General features: G+C 40.0%; 5 protein-coding genes across 7 annotated transcripts; 2 read left to right on the forward strand and 3 right to left on the reverse strand.

Moving 5' to 3' along the window:
- Window positions 1-133: 133 nt before the first annotated feature.
- Window positions 134-1,877, reverse strand: LOC132194254 (prion-like-(Q/N-rich) domain-bearing protein 25). Its single transcript, XM_059615419.1, has 6 exons — window positions 1,742-1,877; window positions 1,524-1,688; window positions 829-1,101; window positions 642-773; window positions 351-491; window positions 134-288 (listed from the first exon to the last, which is right to left on the reverse strand). The coding sequence occupies exons 1-6, from the start codon at window positions 1,797-1,799 to the stop codon at window positions 194-196; spliced, it is 864 nt and encodes a 287-aa protein (XP_059471402.1). The 5' UTR covers window positions 1,800-1,877; the 3' UTR covers window positions 134-193.
- Window positions 1,878-1,984: 107 nt separating this feature from the next.
- On the reverse strand, window positions 1,985-2,718 carry LOC132196072 (uncharacterized). Its single transcript, XM_059618475.1, has 3 exons — window positions 2,561-2,718; window positions 2,317-2,509; window positions 1,985-2,258 (listed from the first exon to the last, which is right to left on the reverse strand). The coding sequence occupies exons 1-3, from the start codon at window positions 2,603-2,605 to the stop codon at window positions 1,999-2,001; spliced, it is 498 nt and encodes a 165-aa protein (XP_059474458.1). The 5' UTR covers window positions 2,606-2,718; the 3' UTR covers window positions 1,985-1,998.
- A 599-nt stretch (window positions 2,719-3,317) lies between these two features.
- On the reverse strand, window positions 3,318-4,649 carry LOC132193333 (leucine-rich repeat-containing protein 57-like). 3 transcript variants are annotated; one of them, XM_059613952.1, is made up of 3 exons: window positions 4,513-4,649; window positions 3,970-4,462; window positions 3,318-3,903 (listed from the first exon to the last, which is right to left on the reverse strand). In XM_059613952.1, exons 2-3 carry the CDS (start codon window positions 4,459-4,461, stop codon window positions 3,679-3,681), a joined length of 717 nt encoding a protein of 238 aa, XP_059469935.1. In that variant the 5' UTR covers window position 4,462; window positions 4,513-4,649; the 3' UTR covers window positions 3,318-3,678. The 3 variants fall into 3 exon arrangements, with proteins under 3 accessions (XP_059469935.1, XP_059469942.1, XP_059469926.1); XM_059613959.1 differs by having other exon boundaries at window positions 3,970-4,465; window positions 4,513-4,617; XM_059613943.1 differs by lacking the exon at window positions 4,513-4,649 and having other exon boundaries at window positions 3,970-4,506.
- Window positions 4,650-4,925: 276 nt separating this feature from the next.
- Window positions 4,926-6,747, forward strand: LOC132193381 (protein CNPPD1). Its single transcript, XM_059614020.1, has 6 exons — window positions 4,926-5,048; window positions 5,235-5,325; window positions 5,424-5,641; window positions 5,695-5,823; window positions 5,883-6,050; window positions 6,311-6,747. Exons 1-6 carry the CDS (start codon window positions 4,983-4,985, stop codon window positions 6,623-6,625), a joined length of 987 nt encoding a protein of 328 aa, XP_059470003.1. The 5' UTR covers window positions 4,926-4,982; the 3' UTR covers window positions 6,626-6,747.
- A 3,158-nt stretch (window positions 6,748-9,905) lies between these two features.
- On the forward strand, window positions 9,906-14,915 carry LOC132196001 (DNA translocase FtsK-like). Its single transcript, XM_059618365.1, has 5 exons — window positions 9,906-9,982; window positions 10,448-11,311; window positions 11,912-12,092; window positions 12,580-13,340; window positions 13,796-14,915. The coding sequence occupies exons 2-5, from the start codon at window positions 10,449-10,451 to the stop codon at window positions 14,484-14,486; spliced, it is 2,496 nt and encodes an 831-aa protein (XP_059474348.1). The 5' UTR covers window positions 9,906-9,982; window position 10,448; the 3' UTR covers window positions 14,487-14,915.
- Window positions 14,916-15,660: the final 745 nt, after the last annotated feature.

A 15,660-nucleotide genomic window follows, 5' to 3' on the forward strand; every position in this document is an offset into this window, starting at 1 on the left:
AATTTTTGCTTAGGGAAAAACGTACATAATGTAATAAATTCGGACTCGCCAAGAAAATTAACTGTGAACGTTTTTCCAATTATATCATACAGATGGAAAGAATTGCAGAGTTTTAATTGAAAAATAACTCTGCTTTAATTAAATTAATCATGATTATTATTCTCAAATTGATCTCGTTACAAAAAGTAAAATATTATTTCGTTGGCTCTGCGCAAGCAAGAGCATCACAAGTAAGTCCCTCCGGACATTGCTGGTCTTGGGCGCACGAATCTCCAGCTTGTGCTCCACCTGAAGATTGAAACACAATTAAATCATTGACAGTCGTTTATTTAAAAAAAAATCATATTTACTCTTCAAGCACAATGTCTTGTCGTTTGACTCGACGTAACCTTCTTTGCAAAGACACTGATTACTTGTGCACTCAACGCCTTCAACCCTCAAGTTTTGGCACTGGTCGATATTTTCACAAGCATCTCCCACCTGATACGCCTCTGAAAATTAAAAAAAAAATGAAATAGTGCAAAAAAATTATTAAATAATCTAAATTAGAATAAAAATGCAGAGCAATATGATTAAAAAGAAAATTTTAATATTTTTAGGAGTTTTGAAATGAAAGCCAGAAAAAAATTAAAGTATTATACTTGGCAAACATTTGTCTTCTGCATTTTCGGACACTTTCACGTAGTAATTCTTGCAATTGCAAACTGCAGAATCGCAAAACGAGTTTTCAGGGCACTGTCCGTCCACCTCGCATCCTTCGCCCAGCTTGACCTCTGGAATAAGAGAAGTTTTTTATATTCCCCTCATTATTTTGATCTAAAAACGCACCATCAACACATCCTGTCGATCCTTGAACCAAATTGGTTGGGCAGACGCATCGCTCCGATTGGCATTTTGCGTCAGCGTTAAGTCCGACGCACTGCGCGTCCTCGACGCACCTGTCGTTGAAGGTGCTGACCTGGCACGCGGTTGAATCAGTAGACGGTGTGTATTCGGCGATGCAACTGCAGGTAAGAGGTGAATTTTGGCACAGGGCGTACGGGATCGAATTGCACGCCGAGCCGAAATCAGGGGCAGCGCAAGCATTCGCAAGGTTCAAAGCTGAAAAAAAAACAAGTTAAGAAAAAAATTTCAATACTACCAAAATCCCATATTTCTTTCCAGATCTAAGCATAAATAACAAATTAAAATTATACATTTCTATAAATTTTTACTGCTGTTAATTTTAAGAGTGAAGTTGATTTTTAACAAAAAAAATTCGGAACAACCTGCGACAAAATCATACATTGCTAATACTGTTTTATTTTTAATCAAGCAGAAATATTGAATTGTTATATATAATTAATTTTTATAAATTTTTGCTCCTATTTCAATCATATTTAAGAATTAGAAAGTTAATTTTTTTGAAAATTGCTATTGAAACCTATAAAAAACCTATAAATAAATTTTGTTATTAATTTTAATAGTTTTTTTCAATCTAAATTTTAATTACAGAATTTGGAACTTTAAAAATAGTAATTCACCTGCGACACATTGTGCCACCGCCGGGTCTTCGCTGTTGGCTGCAAATCTGGGCAAACATTGGCAGACGAATTGGGTTGGGTCCGTTTCGAGTGGAGCGCATTCGCTGTTTGGATCTGAAGCAGCACACGGGTCCGGATCACTTTGCGCGCACGGCTCGTTCAAGGCTGAAATCACCAACAATTGAAACACGAAATTTTCCACTTTTTCAAAATCTAACCTGCTAGAGTTGAAGAGGCGAGGAAAAGCAAGGCGAGGAGTTTCATCGTGAGCGACATTTTTCAGCTCTCGAAACAAATAACTGTGTTTTTAATCACGCGAAACCGATTTTATCTAATCTTTTGGACCAAATTTTGATTGACGCAGAGAAGCTCTTTATCTTGAAATAATTGATGTCTATGACTAACTAAAATAATTTCTTAGAAAATCAATAAAAAAAAATATATATTCATTTTATTTTTAATTTCTTTATTTATTTTACTCTGATTGTTCGATTTCCTTTTCGCACACAATCGTGGCGCCAACGTTGGTTCTTTTGCAGTAGTCGTTGACCCAGCCCTGGCGTTGGACGCTGAACATCATACAAACTCCGACCTCGTCTTCGGCAAAGCTGGGCTCTCCCTCCGCCCAGTAAAACTTTGCGACTTTTTCCCCAGTCGTTTCCCAAATCCACGAGTCACTGCTCGATGAAGTTTTGATCGCACTCGTCCAATAGCCAACCCCGTTTGGATACTCAACTGAAGTATGTAAATTAATTTTTATACACGTAAATTAAAAATAATAATAATATGAAACTTTGAGTTATGATGTAATTATAGATTTCGGTGTACAGGTCTTCGCCTTTGTTGAAACTGACTGGCACCATGCCGACCAGTCTGCAGTGATCTATCGCCCAGTCTCTCGAATAATACCCCGAGCCAGCAACGTAATATTCGGTTCCATTGATTGGAAAGCGAAGAATTTTGGGCTGATCTGCTAATGTCACGCTCTGAACAAAAATCACATTGTTAATTGTCTCATTAAAAATTTCATTACTGACCTGCTGATTTGCAACAAAGAAAGCTAATAAAAGAAGCCACAACATCTTTTCCAATCAAAATATTGGAAATAATTATGTCAAATCATAAATTAATCAAAGCGCTCATTAAACCGTGCAGCTTTGTGTTGTTATCTCTGAAACAAAAACTTTTGATATCAGCAGCAATCATTCATTTTTCGCATTGCCAATAGAGGAACATTAAAAGCTTTAAATTGGGATTGTGATAACAGAAGCTTAAGTGTGTCCTAAAAATTTGGTAATATTTGAGCGCCTGCAAATCACAGAGCTATGCAACCCACTTTACGGGGACGTCGTGCGGGTTGATTCAGCTTCTGAAACCGTCGAGAGATTTTTTTTTAATTTTTAAGCAGAAGTAAATTTAAATTTTTGAAACTGATTTATCTGAACAAAGAATATGCCTTTATTGAAATCAAAATAAAATTTAATTTTCCTTCTAAGAAACTAGAAGTCTTTGATCCCTCTGTAATTTGGACATCAATAATAAAAAGAACTGAATTCAATTAATTAAAATCCATCAAATTGTGGCGGTGTTTAATTACGAGCTGCTTTTTCAATTAACATTATTTTTTTTTACTTCAATGCAAAGAAAGTTGCATACTTTGTGATTAAAACTAAGATCTCTATTCTTTAAAAGGTTTACAGTTAAGTTATATTAAGTTTTTTTTTAATATATGATTAAATGATTTCCATTCATGACATAGATAAAGAAAAAAAACTAGAGATTAATATTCTTCAACGTTTTTATTTTTACAATAATATTTTCATGAATACCGTTTAATACATTACAACACGTAGAAATACGGATTCGATATCACAATAAGAGGATTGTGTTTTGAAGTATTTAATCCAAACTTTCGTATAACTCTGAAATTTTTTCCAAGGGAACACTTTTTTGTCTCTTAACAATTTTTTCTTTTTTCACATAAGCAATAATCCAGGGAGGCTGAAACACACCAACAAGAAGTATTCTGCCGACTGCATCAAAATTTAGGCTAAACTGCACTTTGGTGAAAATGACAATGAATTATGGTGACTCAAAATAGCGTGAAATATTTCCAGCGTGAACATCAAAGACGGATTTTTTAAAGAAAAAGAATTTAGTACAATTTCTTCTTGACCGCTGTGAACCTGTCCATATACTGTTCGTAGCCGTCTGCGTGCGCCAAGGCCTTCATGTCAAACAAATTCCCCTCGAGGGCTAACAAAGATATTGACGAGTCTCTCAAGAGCGGAATGACGGCCGGAATTTGAAGGCAGTTCTCTTCTAACCTCAAAGTCCTCAGTTTTGGGCACTCGCCCAGCTTCGGAGTTACAATCGCCACCTTTAATTGGTTCAGAAAAAGAATCAATAATTGTGATACTATTTGAAAAATATTTTGTTTATATACCTGGTTCTGGTTGAGGTTGAGTTCGACGACGTGCAGATCTTTGACGGCCTCCTCGGGAACTTCGGTGATTTGGTTTTTGGACAAGTCTATCGAAGCGAGCTTCTTTAGGCCGTTGAAAACGGCAGGGAACGCAGTCAGCTTGTTGCCGCTCAGGTCGATGCTCTTCAGGTTGCTCAGGGCGGAGATCGAGGCTGGCAGGGTGGCGATTCGGTTGTTGTGCAAGGACAGGGCGTCCAGTTTGACGAGACGTCCGATTTCTTCAGGGAGGGCGGTCAGCCTGTTGTTGTTGATTGACAACTGCTTGAGCATTTTGAAGTTGCCCATCCAAGACGGCAGCGTGACGAACTTGTTGTCCGACATGTCCAGCGTCCGAAGGTTGGCCTCTAGTTGCGTCAGGGCCTCGGGAACTTCATTCAGTTTTTGGAAGGAGATCCGAAGCACGCCTGTTTTTGTGGCGGTCTCCAGGTGCTGCTTCATGTAAGCGTTCCCCATCCTACTTTTGGTTGTCATTTCAATTTTTGAAAATAATTTAATTAATTTTACCTCGCAATGGTGGCAAATATGGTTAATAGTGAGGATATTTACTTAAAAATTTGTCAATGTTTTGCCTTGGTTTTGCCTTTTCTGTCAAAAGCTGCTGATTGTCAAAGGTACCAACCAAAGTTTATCATTATTTACAATATTTATTGATAAAAATACGTTAATATTTGATATTTTTAATTTAAAAGAGTAATTTTTATATTTTTGTTACATTTATATTAACAAATATTATTTAACTTTGGTTTTTTTTTAAAGATTTTTAGCTGGTAAAAATATTGTTGTATTGGGTAACTAAAGGTTATTCGTCACGATAACTGAAATGAAAAACAACCGGTTTTACAAATAAACCGGGCAGGCTTGTTTACATTGCTTGCTGCCAAAAACACCGGTTTTTATTTTCTCTTTTCATAAATACCGGTATTCCAATTACGAAGAGACAATTTCGTACGTCGCACAAGCACACAGAAGTGAAAATGCACCCGAACGACGATATTCCTCGCAAAATCGGCAATTATAGGCCCAAAAGAAGCAAGGCGAGGGTGAGTTTTTCATCATTCATGCCCCGTCAATCTATTCAAACAGTTTAAAGGCCGTAAAAAGGCACTTAAATCGCTTTCCTGTCCCAATTTGGAGGCGTGCCTCGTGGCCTTTTGGGGCCCCGGAAGCGAATCAATTTAAGTGTGTTCAAATTTTTCTCTTTCTTGACGCTCAGTTTTTCATTGCAGATGCGTAAGCGGGAGATGTATTTGACCAAGGTGCGAAAAGAGCTTTGGCCAGAGGGCCAAATCCCCAACGTTCCAGTCGAGTCTGTCGCTGGTAAGAAGGGTGGCTATTTTTAGCTTTTGGGCGCGCTCAACCGAGGAAATAATAACCTTGGATATTTGTTAATTTCACACATTTATTCCTCTTTGCAGAACTGGCCACGGAGCTGTTCACCAGCACTTGTGGCGCCAGACGCCTCGCTGGCCTGCACCTGCCAGAGGCCGTCCGGGAATCGTGCCGCGGGAACATCTCGCCGTGCTCCCTGGTCCTGGCCCTGCTCTACTTGGAGCGTCTCAAGACTGCCAACGACCAGCAGACCAGGGAGTACCTGGCAGAGGTCACCCCTTCGGAGCTGTTCATCGTCTCAATGGTGGGTTAGGCATTTCCTGAATCGGTTTTTGAGTTGAATTTGACAATTTCCAGATGGTTGCCAACAAGTTTATTCAGGACGAAGGGGAAACTAGCGAGGTGGAAAACTGGTACTGGTCTGATTTGTCCGGATTTGACTGCAAACAACTGAATCAACTGGAACGGGAATTCCTCAATGCAATTGTAAGCGTTTTAATTGTGGGATTTTTATAACTCTTTATTAATGGTGTTATGTAATTCAGAGATGGGAGGTATTTGTGAAGGACCAGGACTTCTGGTCTGCCTTGATGCGGCTGCACCGAACTGTATCTCTGCGTCAAGGATTGCGTCGAGGCTGGTTTACTTACGAAGAGACTGCCGCCCTTTTGGATATTGTGCCACTTACCCAATTGTTGCAACAAGCCCTTCAGGTAAAACTAAAAACGTTTCATAAAAAATCTACAGTCTCAAATTACATTGAATCAATTCAACTTTTATTTCAAAAAAATTAAATTAATCAATTCTTACTTTTAAATTTTATCCTTATAATGTATTCATAAAACTTCTTGTTGTGATTAATTTTATTTAAATTTTTTCAATATCAAGACTTATTTATAATTAAAATATTCCGTAAAATCAACAAAATAGTATTGATTTAAAATTAATCAATGCAAGTTTACTCCAAATTCAGATTGTGGTTGCCTGTCTTGCGAGTTACGCGGCCGCAACCATGGCCTGCATGGTCCTGGTTCCTCTTCTGGCCTCCGTCCCCACCTACCAACTGCTTTTGCCCCTCCACCTGGCCGTCGACCAGAAGATAGACCCTGTCGGCATCATGGCCCCGAGCGGTGTGGACCGGCTTGCACAGGAGGCGCGACTCTTGGCCTGGAGTTTGCAGCAACTCAGTCTCTGCGTCAACATCTCCACTTTCGGACAACGGCCGTTCGGCCAGCCCTTGGTCACGCTCAACCAAACGGGACAATTGGCCGCCTGGGTCACCTCTTAGCCGCACAACAACCCACTTAGTTGATGCCAAACACGTTTCCGGACTGCTTAACCCGATTAGGTCGACATTATTTTTGAATAGATGGGACAGGATGTAATAAATATTGGATATATATTTATGGATGTTGACGTTTTTTACTTCCTGTTTTTCCCGACAAGAATGAAATCTTTATTTTATCTCAAGGCTTCTTTTGATTGCGGAGTTAATTTTCTCACAATTCGCAGTGGCTAAAGCAACAATAATAATTCTCCTTGCAATGAGCAGAAATTATGTATGTATTAAAATTTATAGTTTATTTTCTGGTGCGAAAGTTTCTTGTCCTCTCGGGGTCACCTTGGCAGTGACGTTGGTCGAGTCGTGACCAACCAACCAGCGATGACGTCATCTGCCGCCCTGACCCAGGGTCAGTCGTGACCGTCACACTCAACGGTAGCATCTTTTCAACGTCACAAGCACCTGGCTGTGGCAAAAAAAACTTGTAACAAAGATTTACGATCATTTAAAGCGATTTATATAATTATATATATATATTTTTTTTTATAGTCCGCTATCTTGTAATTACGATCTTGTGGAGCTTCTTTACCGCGGCGTAGTTTGTGGAAGTCAACTTTAAATTGGCCGGGCATACTCGAGTCAAAGTGTATTTAAAGTAAGAGAAGAATATAAATGTTTAACTTCTTGAACTACCGAATGACGTAATAAAGGTGGGAGCAGCGTTCTTTGCATTTCGCCTCGGGACGCCACGCTGCTTTTGAAGTGAACGGCGTCGCGAAACAAAACGAACGTTTGTGCTCGATGCTTCTTTTTGCATGCCAGTCTTCCTGTATATATTTTTAATGTTCCCCGTTACAATTTATAAGAAGGGGATTAAAAAACAACTGAATGAAAATATTTAAATATTTGATTTGAAACGCTACATTTCCTCTAAAACCTTCGTTTTAAAAACCTATTAAACTATTTTGACAATAATTTTGTTAAAGATAATTTGTTGCATCCAGGTATTTTTATTTTATTTCATGAGAAAAATAAAAAAATAAAATAAAAAAATACAAACGAATAAGAAACCCACTTCGGATAAGCCGGTTTTCAATTGTAACAAATTTTTTTTTTATATAGCTCACACCATTTGAATAATTGTACCAAATATATGGGGAAAAAGGAATAAATTTTGATTATTTTTAGTTTGTTTTTCGTATCGTCAGAGTCATGGAAATCAATTTCTGATCTGCAGGAAATTAATATCAAAATTGTAAAAACAAAATATTTTGTGTTAACTTTATGGACCAGAGCGGAAATAATTCTTTTCACGTTTTTAATCTTTTCATTTTAATTCTTCAATATCAGATCCATTCTCAAGCGGTTGATTAATTTTTAAAAGTTAGCAGAGCTCAAATTATAGGCAGAGCAGTCTAATTGCCTTGTGGTGGAGACACAAGAGTAATTATTTACTCTTGATTGTTATTTTCTTTAATTTTTTGCCAGAAAATATACAAATGGCGAAAAGGGTGGTTAATTTGCATGTTTCGTGTTCTGTGCTCAGGTTTTCCCATTTACCGCGCAAGAGGTAAAACAATCGAGCCTTCGGGGTATCCCGAGCGAGTGTCAAGGCCTCCGACCAGGATCTGCACCGGGTCAAATTCGCTCGCTCTCCTCTTCAATTTTCTCCTCGGCCGCGCGGCGTGTTCGCAAGATAACATCTCTGCAGCGAGTGGAAGAAAAACTCGTTGTCGCTCGCTCATTACACGCCTATTCAATTTGTGAATTTATATTTCCAACCTTACACTTAATAGAAAAAAAGAACGCACGACTTTTGCAAAAAAATATATAAATCTTGGAATTTCAGCGGTGAAGTAAAAGGGAGCCTTAAAAGTGTCGGTTACACACCCAGCTCAAAAGCAAAGAAGCCTTGCCAGTGCAAATATATAATGCAATCCTCTCAAAAATATTAAATAACAGAACGTCCAATTTAATGCACATTTTATTCAAGGCTTTTCATGATTGAAGCAAAAATGTGATTTCCTTGTTAGGTGTGGATGAGCACCAATATAATCAAGAGCACGTTTAATTCATCGCATGCAAGGTCGATGAAATAACGCAGGCGTGATTTTTGTAATTTATTTTCGAGACGCTTCTGACGAAGAAAGTGACTAACACAGGGAGGCGCCGCCACATTATTTATAAGAACACAATAAAATTCTCGGCGACAACCCACACGGATCGACTTTCATCGCGATTATGCAAGCACATATATTTTTCCTTTCGCATCAACGCCTCTGCAAGTTGCTCCTTGACCTCTTCGCCTTTATTATATTCAAAAAATAGTGCAATTATGTCTGCAACGATTTTTACATCTGAATTTTCAAAACGCTTTGTTTTTGGCGAGTATAAATTCTTTAATGGCCGGATCTGCGGTTAACCATATCCTCTGAACTTATTACCGCAAATAGTGTAGATATCGCGCAGCATTTAAAAGCATAAAATACGACGAGATAATTATACAATTTGCCTATTTTTCAAGGTGAACTTGAGAATTAAACAACCGCAGATTCCTCTCGCATCTCTTGTTAATCTGCAACTTGGAAATTAGTCATCCATGATCGCGACGATTAAAATGGCTGAAATAACTTCAGCTTTCATAATGGATTTCAACAGCCAAGAAAGTATATTATGAGTCGTGTATACTTGTGTGATTAATAGGAAAATGAGGAAAAGTTTGAAATTATTCTTAGGATAGTAAATTTTTTTTAATTGATTCATTTCTATTTAGCACAAATTTGGAAGAAAAAATAAAAATTGTTGAAAATTCTCACCGGAACAAAAAAATTGCAATTTTATTAGTTTTCTGCATTTATTTTACCATCTTGAAACTTCATGAAACTTAAAAAGGTAATAAAAGCTGAAACTTTTTAATTAAATTTATTTAAATAATATTTGTGTCCCATTAAAATATTTAAGGCGCACAAGATTTAGAAAAAGTATAAAAGAATATGGCTCCCTAAAAATTAATGAAGACGCACCACGCAGGCAATCTATTATACAATTTTTCACGTTTCATTATAAATTTTCGATGGATTCACCTTTCCTTTTGATGGCCAATCGATTGTGCTATGCAATTATGATTAATGGGTGTGTGTTTTGCTGCTTTTGTTTGGTCGGCCGCGTGTCCCCCGCTGCGAAAGATGCTCACAGGAGGAAACAGAAAGACACACACACAGAGTGGATAATAATTGCAGCTGGAAAGACGCTTTACTCACGAGGGCAGAGAGGATGATTTGTTTTTTTGTTCGCCGGTGCCGTGGGATATATAAGGCGTCTCCTGGCCTTGCCTGGCAACACTCGCGTCTCGCTGCCTCTCAGGTAAACAAGTATGGCTTTTTTACCTTTGCCTTTTCCTCCTTGGCGTTACTAAGCACATTCTGGAATTGCGACTCTTGAATTTGCTGCTTTTGCTCCTTTGCTAAACGCAATTTTTTATTGATTAGTTCTGGTTTTTTTTTTAGATAAATAATCTAATTTAAGCAATTTGTATTAATTTAATTTATAGTGCAACAAACTCTTGATTAAATTTTATATTCATAATTCATAATATAATTTTGTCGTTTCAATATATTTTCATTCAGATGAGCTGAGGTTTTTCTTTTTTACATTAAAACCCAATTAAAATTTAAAATTTCATCGAGTTTTATATTTCTTCTTCATTTCAAATTTCTGCAACCTGCTCCACAGCAGTGCACAGCAGGTTGCCTAATTTGGGTTTTCCTTCAAATAATTTCGTCCTAAACGATTTTCAACATCTAATAAAAATATAATATTCTTCTTTAGGATGAGGGCATTTTTGATCACGGCCCTGCTGGCCACGGCCCAGTGCTACGGGCCCCCGCAGCAGCCCTCCGCCCCCGCCGCCGGCTCTGCTTCGGCGCCCACAGGCCTCACCGAGTTTTGCGGCACAAACTGCATCCAGCAAAAGCAGCCCCCCGTGCACCAGCAGCAGCCGATCGTCGCACCCCAACCTCAACCTCAGCAACCCGCGTACCAACCCCAGCAACCCGCGTTCCAACCCCAACAACCCGCACCCCAACCCCAGCAGCCGCCACCGAATTACTCGAACAACCCCTTCCTGAACGGCGCCGTCAACCTGAACAGTCCGCCCCCGGCCGCCCCCGTCCAGCACCACGAGCAACAACCCAGCTACCAGCAACAACAGGTGGTGCAGCAACAGCAAACGTACCCCCAGCAACCGCAAATCGTGGAGCAGAAGCCCAACTACGCCAACAACCCCTTCCTCACTGGCCAGGTGGTGAAACCGGCCGCCCCCGCCGCCGGCGCCCCCTGTCGCGAGGGCGCCCTGTGCGTGGCCCGCGCCATGTGCGCCTCAGGGGTGCTTCGGCAGGAGGACGTGCTGCAGGCCAAGTCGCAGAACCAACCGTGCGTGCAGGCCAGGGGTGAAGTTTGCTGCCGCGTGCCCGACCTGATCCAACAGCAGGGCGCCCCTTCCCTCGTCGTGCAGCGCCCCGTCGACACCCCGCGCTTCCCGCCCCAGCAGCAGAGCACCTCCACCTACAAGCCCTACACCGGACCCCAAAACACCACCCCTCACGTGGGGTGCGCCGCCGCCCTCGTGTGTGTCGCCCTCGAATACTGCACTGCGGCCGGAGTCGCGTCCGACGCCCCTGTTGCCATCGCCAGGTAAATTTTACTTGCATTAAACTTAAGTTTTCCAATTAGAAAGAAAATACCAGCTTTCAAAAAGACCAAAATTTTTATATTTAAGAAATTGCCTTGCTTATCAAAATTTTTCTTCAAACGTAATTTAGGCAAGAAAAACTATTTTAAAGAAAAAAATTAAATTATTTTCTTATAAAATAAAAAAAATCTTAGAGAAAATATAAAGCAAAACTAATCAATTAAATTATATTATTTTTCATATTGAAAACTAAAGAAATAATCGAATCTGATACTTTCAATCTTTCACTGGTAACTTTAAATTAATGTTTACTACTTGATTTGATTTATTTAATTTTGGCTGGAAATATGCAAATTAAAAAATATGTAAACTTGGTCGTGTGCAATTAATCAGTGTTAATTAGCTACATAAAAAAGATTAATTTAATTGCTTATGTATGTTTAAATTTACATTTAACGTAAAATATTTCCAAAGTAATATCTAGAACTAGTTACATTATTAACTGAATTAAACTTTTGAACATTACATTTACATACTTTTCACGTTTAAACTCCATTATACTTCAATTATTGTACTAATTTTACTATATATTTGATTGCCAGAGATGACACTCGCGTGCCTTTGAGTGAATGTGTTCACCCTGAAACCGGAATCTACGGATTCTGTTGCCGCGACCCCAACTACAAGGACCCCTGGCCCGAAACCCAGGAAATTTGCGACCAAGGCACCTCCTGTGAAGCCATGTGGAAATGCCCTGGAGAGCGAATGGCCCTTCCCAAGAAGGTAAATAAATTTAGATTAAAATCATTTATTATATTCCACTGCAAAATCCTAAATATATTTTTTTTACTTTATCAATTAATACAATTCAATAGAAAAAAATGTGAGATTTAAAATAATTTTCAAATTCATGACCGCGCTTTTTTAGTTTTGATTCAGTTTACTAATTAAATCACTACATTTAAGATTTATTAGTTTAATATTTATGGAAACGTATTGTATCACAAAATTAGATGGATATTGAACAAAATTTTATACAAAAAGTACGTCATTTTTTTTAAATACTTCGTATATTTCCTAAAAAATAACTTCAGCACAAAAATAAAATGGTAATATTGCATACTTGTTAACTAATTTATTTTATCTAAATTTTTTATTTATTTAGTTATTATAATAACTAAATAAATAAGTACTTATTTATTCATTATTATTTTATTAATTTTCTTTATTATATACGGAAATAAATTATTTACTTTTTCAATAATTATAGGGTTGTCGCGTTGTGAATGACGGCTCAACCGGAATCTGCTGCCTGCCTCCGAGGGGTGCCCCTCAGCAACAGTTCCCTTCTCAGCAGTTCCCTCAACAGCAGCAACAGTTCCCTCAGCAGTCGCAGCAGTTCAACCAGTTCCAGCAGCAGCAGGTCGCCGCCAACGTGATTGACAACAGGCCCGCCTACGCCACCTCGGTCATCTCCCAGCAACCCCTGAAGCCGCAACCAGTGGTGGCCGCCAACGTTCCTCCCCCACCACCCTCGAAACCCTTCAACCCTCCGCCCAGACCCTTCGTCCAACCCGCCCCTCCTCCCCCAGTGCCCGTCCAGCCTCAGTACCCCGTCGACCCTCCGCCGAGACCCTTCGTCCCCACCCCTCAACCTTCTTACCCCACCCCTCAACCCTCTTACCCCTCCAACCCTCCACAGCAGGTGAGCCAGACGCAGTTCTTCCAGCAGCAGTCGCCGGCCAACAACCAGTTCCCCATCCAGCAAATCAAGGTGCCGGCCCAGCAGGCCACCACCAGCCGCCCCTTCGTCGCCCCCGTCGTCGCCGCCGCCCCCGTGCAACCCGTCCGACCTGCCGGCCCTACCTGCGGAATCCGCTCGGCCGCCCCCGGAACTCCCCAGGACGGCGAAAGTGGGCCCGGAGAATTCCCGTGGCAAACGCTGGTCACCGCGGCTGACGGCGCCCGCCTTTGCGCCGGCGCCATCATCAGCGAAACGGCCATCCTCGTTTCGGCCACCTGCGTCCAAGGGTGAGTTCAAAATTTTGATTTTTATTATTTCATTTTTTAATAATAATAATAATAAACACATACAACACATTCATATTGGTCCTCTAAAAAATGTAAGTAAGATTTGTTTAAAAATTTGAATTTTTCTTCCGTAATTTTTTCTGCCAAATTTGTGTCAACGATAACTTTTTTGTATTTAAATTGTTTTGGTGAAAAAGTCCTTTTGTAGAAAAAAAAAAAGGAAAAGATTTGTATCTTAGACGGGTTATAATAATGATAAAACTAAAACATTAAAATCTGATTAATTATATTTTTATATGCAAAATACAAAATTAAAAAATATTTTTTCCAGCAAAATATGTATGAGAACTAAAATCTTTCTTACAAAGTTTTGAATATTTAATAACTTGTTCCTTTTATTTTACTTAATTTTAATTTTTTGTGATTTTTTGTAATAATAATTGTTTCATTTACAGACGCAACGCAAACGATTTGAAGATTGAGGTGGGTTCGTGGTCGCCGTACTCGTCGGCCCAAGAGCGTCAGGTGGCCGGCGTGAAGGTGGCGGTGCCGCACCCGCGCTTCGACTCGGCCACGCAGGCCAACGACCTGGCCGTGCTGGTGCTGCAGCAGTCGCTGCGCTTCGGCCGCTTCGTGGGCGCCGTGTGCCTGCCGCGGGCCGACGAGTTGACGCCCGAGGGGCTTCTGGTGTCCGCGAGCGGCGCCTGCCTCATGTCCAGCTGGCCCAAGCCGGCGGACGGCGCCAGCAAGTTGAGCCGCGTGGCCGTGCAGCCGATCGCGCCTGCGCAATGCGAGGAGAGTCTGCGCAGTACCTACCTGGGCAAATACTTCCAGCTGCACAGCAGCTTCATGTGCGCCGCCCCCGTCGACCCTCAACAGACCATGTGCCCCGTCAACCTGGGCGGCGCCCTCGTCTGTCCCCGCGGCGACGGCCACTACGCCGTCGTCGGCGCCAGCAGCTGGGACGTGGGCTGCGCGCAGCCCCAACCCGCGGTCATGTGCGCCCTCGACGTTGAGTGGGTGGACCAGGTGCTGGCCACCCCTGCCCACGACCTCCAGCAGCAGCAACAACAGCAGCAGCAGTTCGTCGTCGCCCCCGACGTCGCCCAGCAGAAGCCCGGCTTCAGCCAGGGTTACGGCCGCTAATTTAAAAAAAAAAGGTCAAACCAATTTCAAACTTTGGGTTGAAATCTTCAATAAGCGGTTCAAATGTTTTTTAGAAAATGGTTTTTTGGACCAAAATTGGTGGAGTTGTCAAAGTTTTATCTTTGTTTCTTGGAAAACGTTTGATTTTGTGTGCATAATCACTTTTATTGAAATGGGTTTTTTTGCGAAATTTCATTAAAATGTGCATTTAAAAATTGTGGCCAAGCCTAAAAGAAAAAACTGCAGTTTTTATGCATTTTTCATATCTCGGTATTTCCCTGATTGCAGCTCTCTCGAATTATTTTCTTGCTTTTATTGTATTTTGTTAAAAGAAATGTTCAGATGTGATCAACTTGTAGTGATGTAGCTTACTTAATTTATAATAAAAAATGCAAACCGACGAGTAACGGCAACCGACTCTTAAATATACACTTGCGTCTACTTTCTACACTCCTCCCAATTAACATATCTGCTAAATTGAAGATAATAATTTAAGTGAGATGCTCTCTCCGTGGCCCAAGTGCAAAATACAGCTCATTTTTACATACTTTTGGTTTTGATATATATTTTTTTTTTCATTTATTCCTATTCTAGCATGTAAAAAAAATTTTCAGTCCAACTAAAATCTAAATAATATCAACATTGCGCAAGTTCTGAAAAAAATTCATTTTAAATGCTCAAGTACTGTGCGTTGATTAAAAAGAGTTTAAATCGTCATTGCTGTAGAAAGTGAAAGTTTTTAAGCTGAACATTTACCTGAACCAAAACATCCTGATGCATATTTCGCAAAGGCTTTGAGATGATGTCGTTGCAGTTCAGAAGCATGACAATTTTAAAAGTGATATTTTGTGTTCCTAAAAATCTTTAATCTTTCAAAGTGGAGCAAATTTAGGGGCTGAGAGGGCTTTAAATTTTTAGGAAACAATGTTAGATTTTAACGTAAAAAAATAAACACATTATTAACAATATTTTTCAAAATTTTAAAATAATAAATTGAAATTATTTGTTTGGAGGAATCAATTTGATAAAACGTAGATGCTTTTTTTACAAAAAAAAATTACAATTCTTGAGTGAGCGATTCATTCCGCCGGCGGCTATATATGTAATAAACGGTCTGATGAGCAGAGCGGCTCGCGTGCGTGCGGCCAAGCCATTCTTTAAAAGGACAAGTAGA

The sequence above is a fragment of the Neocloeon triangulifer genome, unplaced genomic scaffold (assembly GCF_031216515.1).
Source record: "Neocloeon triangulifer isolate White Clay Creek 2 clone unplaced genomic scaffold, ASM3121651v1 ptg000001l, whole genome shotgun sequence".
NCBI classification, from domain to species: domain Eukaryota; kingdom Metazoa; phylum Arthropoda; class Insecta; order Ephemeroptera; family Baetidae; genus Neocloeon; species Neocloeon triangulifer.

Bases quoted from the DNA above. Each gene is read 5' to 3' on its own strand.
- LOC132194254 (XM_059615419.1), bottom strand. From the start codon at position 1,799: ATGTCGCTCACGATGAAACTCCTCGCCTTGCTTTTCCTCGCCTCTTCA. The intron at 1,102-1,523 runs GTGAATTACTAT...TTTTTTTTTCAG, and splicing joins GGTGGCACAATGTGTCGCAG to CTTTGAACCTTGCGAATGCT. The intron at 289-350 runs GTAAATATGATT...TTCAATCTTCAG, and splicing joins CAAGACATTGTGCTTGAAGA to GTGGAGCACAAGCTGGAGAT.
- LOC132196072 (XM_059618475.1), bottom strand. From the start codon at position 2,605: ATGTTGTGGCTTCTTTTATTAGCTTTCTTTGTTGCAAATCAGCAG. The intron at 2,510-2,560 runs GTCAGTAATGAA...ATTTTTGTTCAG, and splicing joins TCTTTGTTGCAAATCAGCAG to AGCGTGACATTAGCAGATCA. The intron at 2,259-2,316 runs GTTTCATATTAT...TACATACTTCAG, and splicing joins TAATTACATCATAACTCAAA to TTGAGTATCCAAACGGGGTT.
- LOC132193333 (XM_059613943.1), bottom strand. From the start codon at position 4,479: ATGACAACCAAAAGTAGGATGGGGAACGCTTACATGAAGCAGCACCTG. The intron at 3,904-3,969 runs GTATATAAACAA...AACCAATTAAAG, and splicing joins TCAACCTCAACCAGAACCAG to GTGGCGATTGTAACTCCGAA.
- LOC132193381 (XM_059614020.1), top strand. From the start codon at position 4,983: ATGCACCCGAACGACGATATTCCTCGCAAAATCGGCAATTATAGGCCC. The intron at 5,326-5,423 runs GTAAGAAGGGTG...TCCTCTTTGCAG, and splicing joins TCCAGTCGAGTCTGTCGCTG to AACTGGCCACGGAGCTGTTC. The intron at 5,824-5,882 runs GTAAGCGTTTTA...TATGTAATTCAG, and splicing joins GGGAATTCCTCAATGCAATT to AGATGGGAGGTATTTGTGAA.
- LOC132196001 (XM_059618365.1), top strand. From the start codon at position 10,449: ATGAGGGCATTTTTGATCACGGCCCTGCTGGCCACGGCCCAGTGCTAC. The intron at 11,312-11,911 runs GTAAATTTTACT...TTTGATTGCCAG, and splicing joins GCCCCTGTTGCCATCGCCAG to AGATGACACTCGCGTGCCTT. The intron at 12,093-12,579 runs GTAAATAAATTT...CAATAATTATAG, and splicing joins GAATGGCCCTTCCCAAGAAG to GGTTGTCGCGTTGTGAATGA.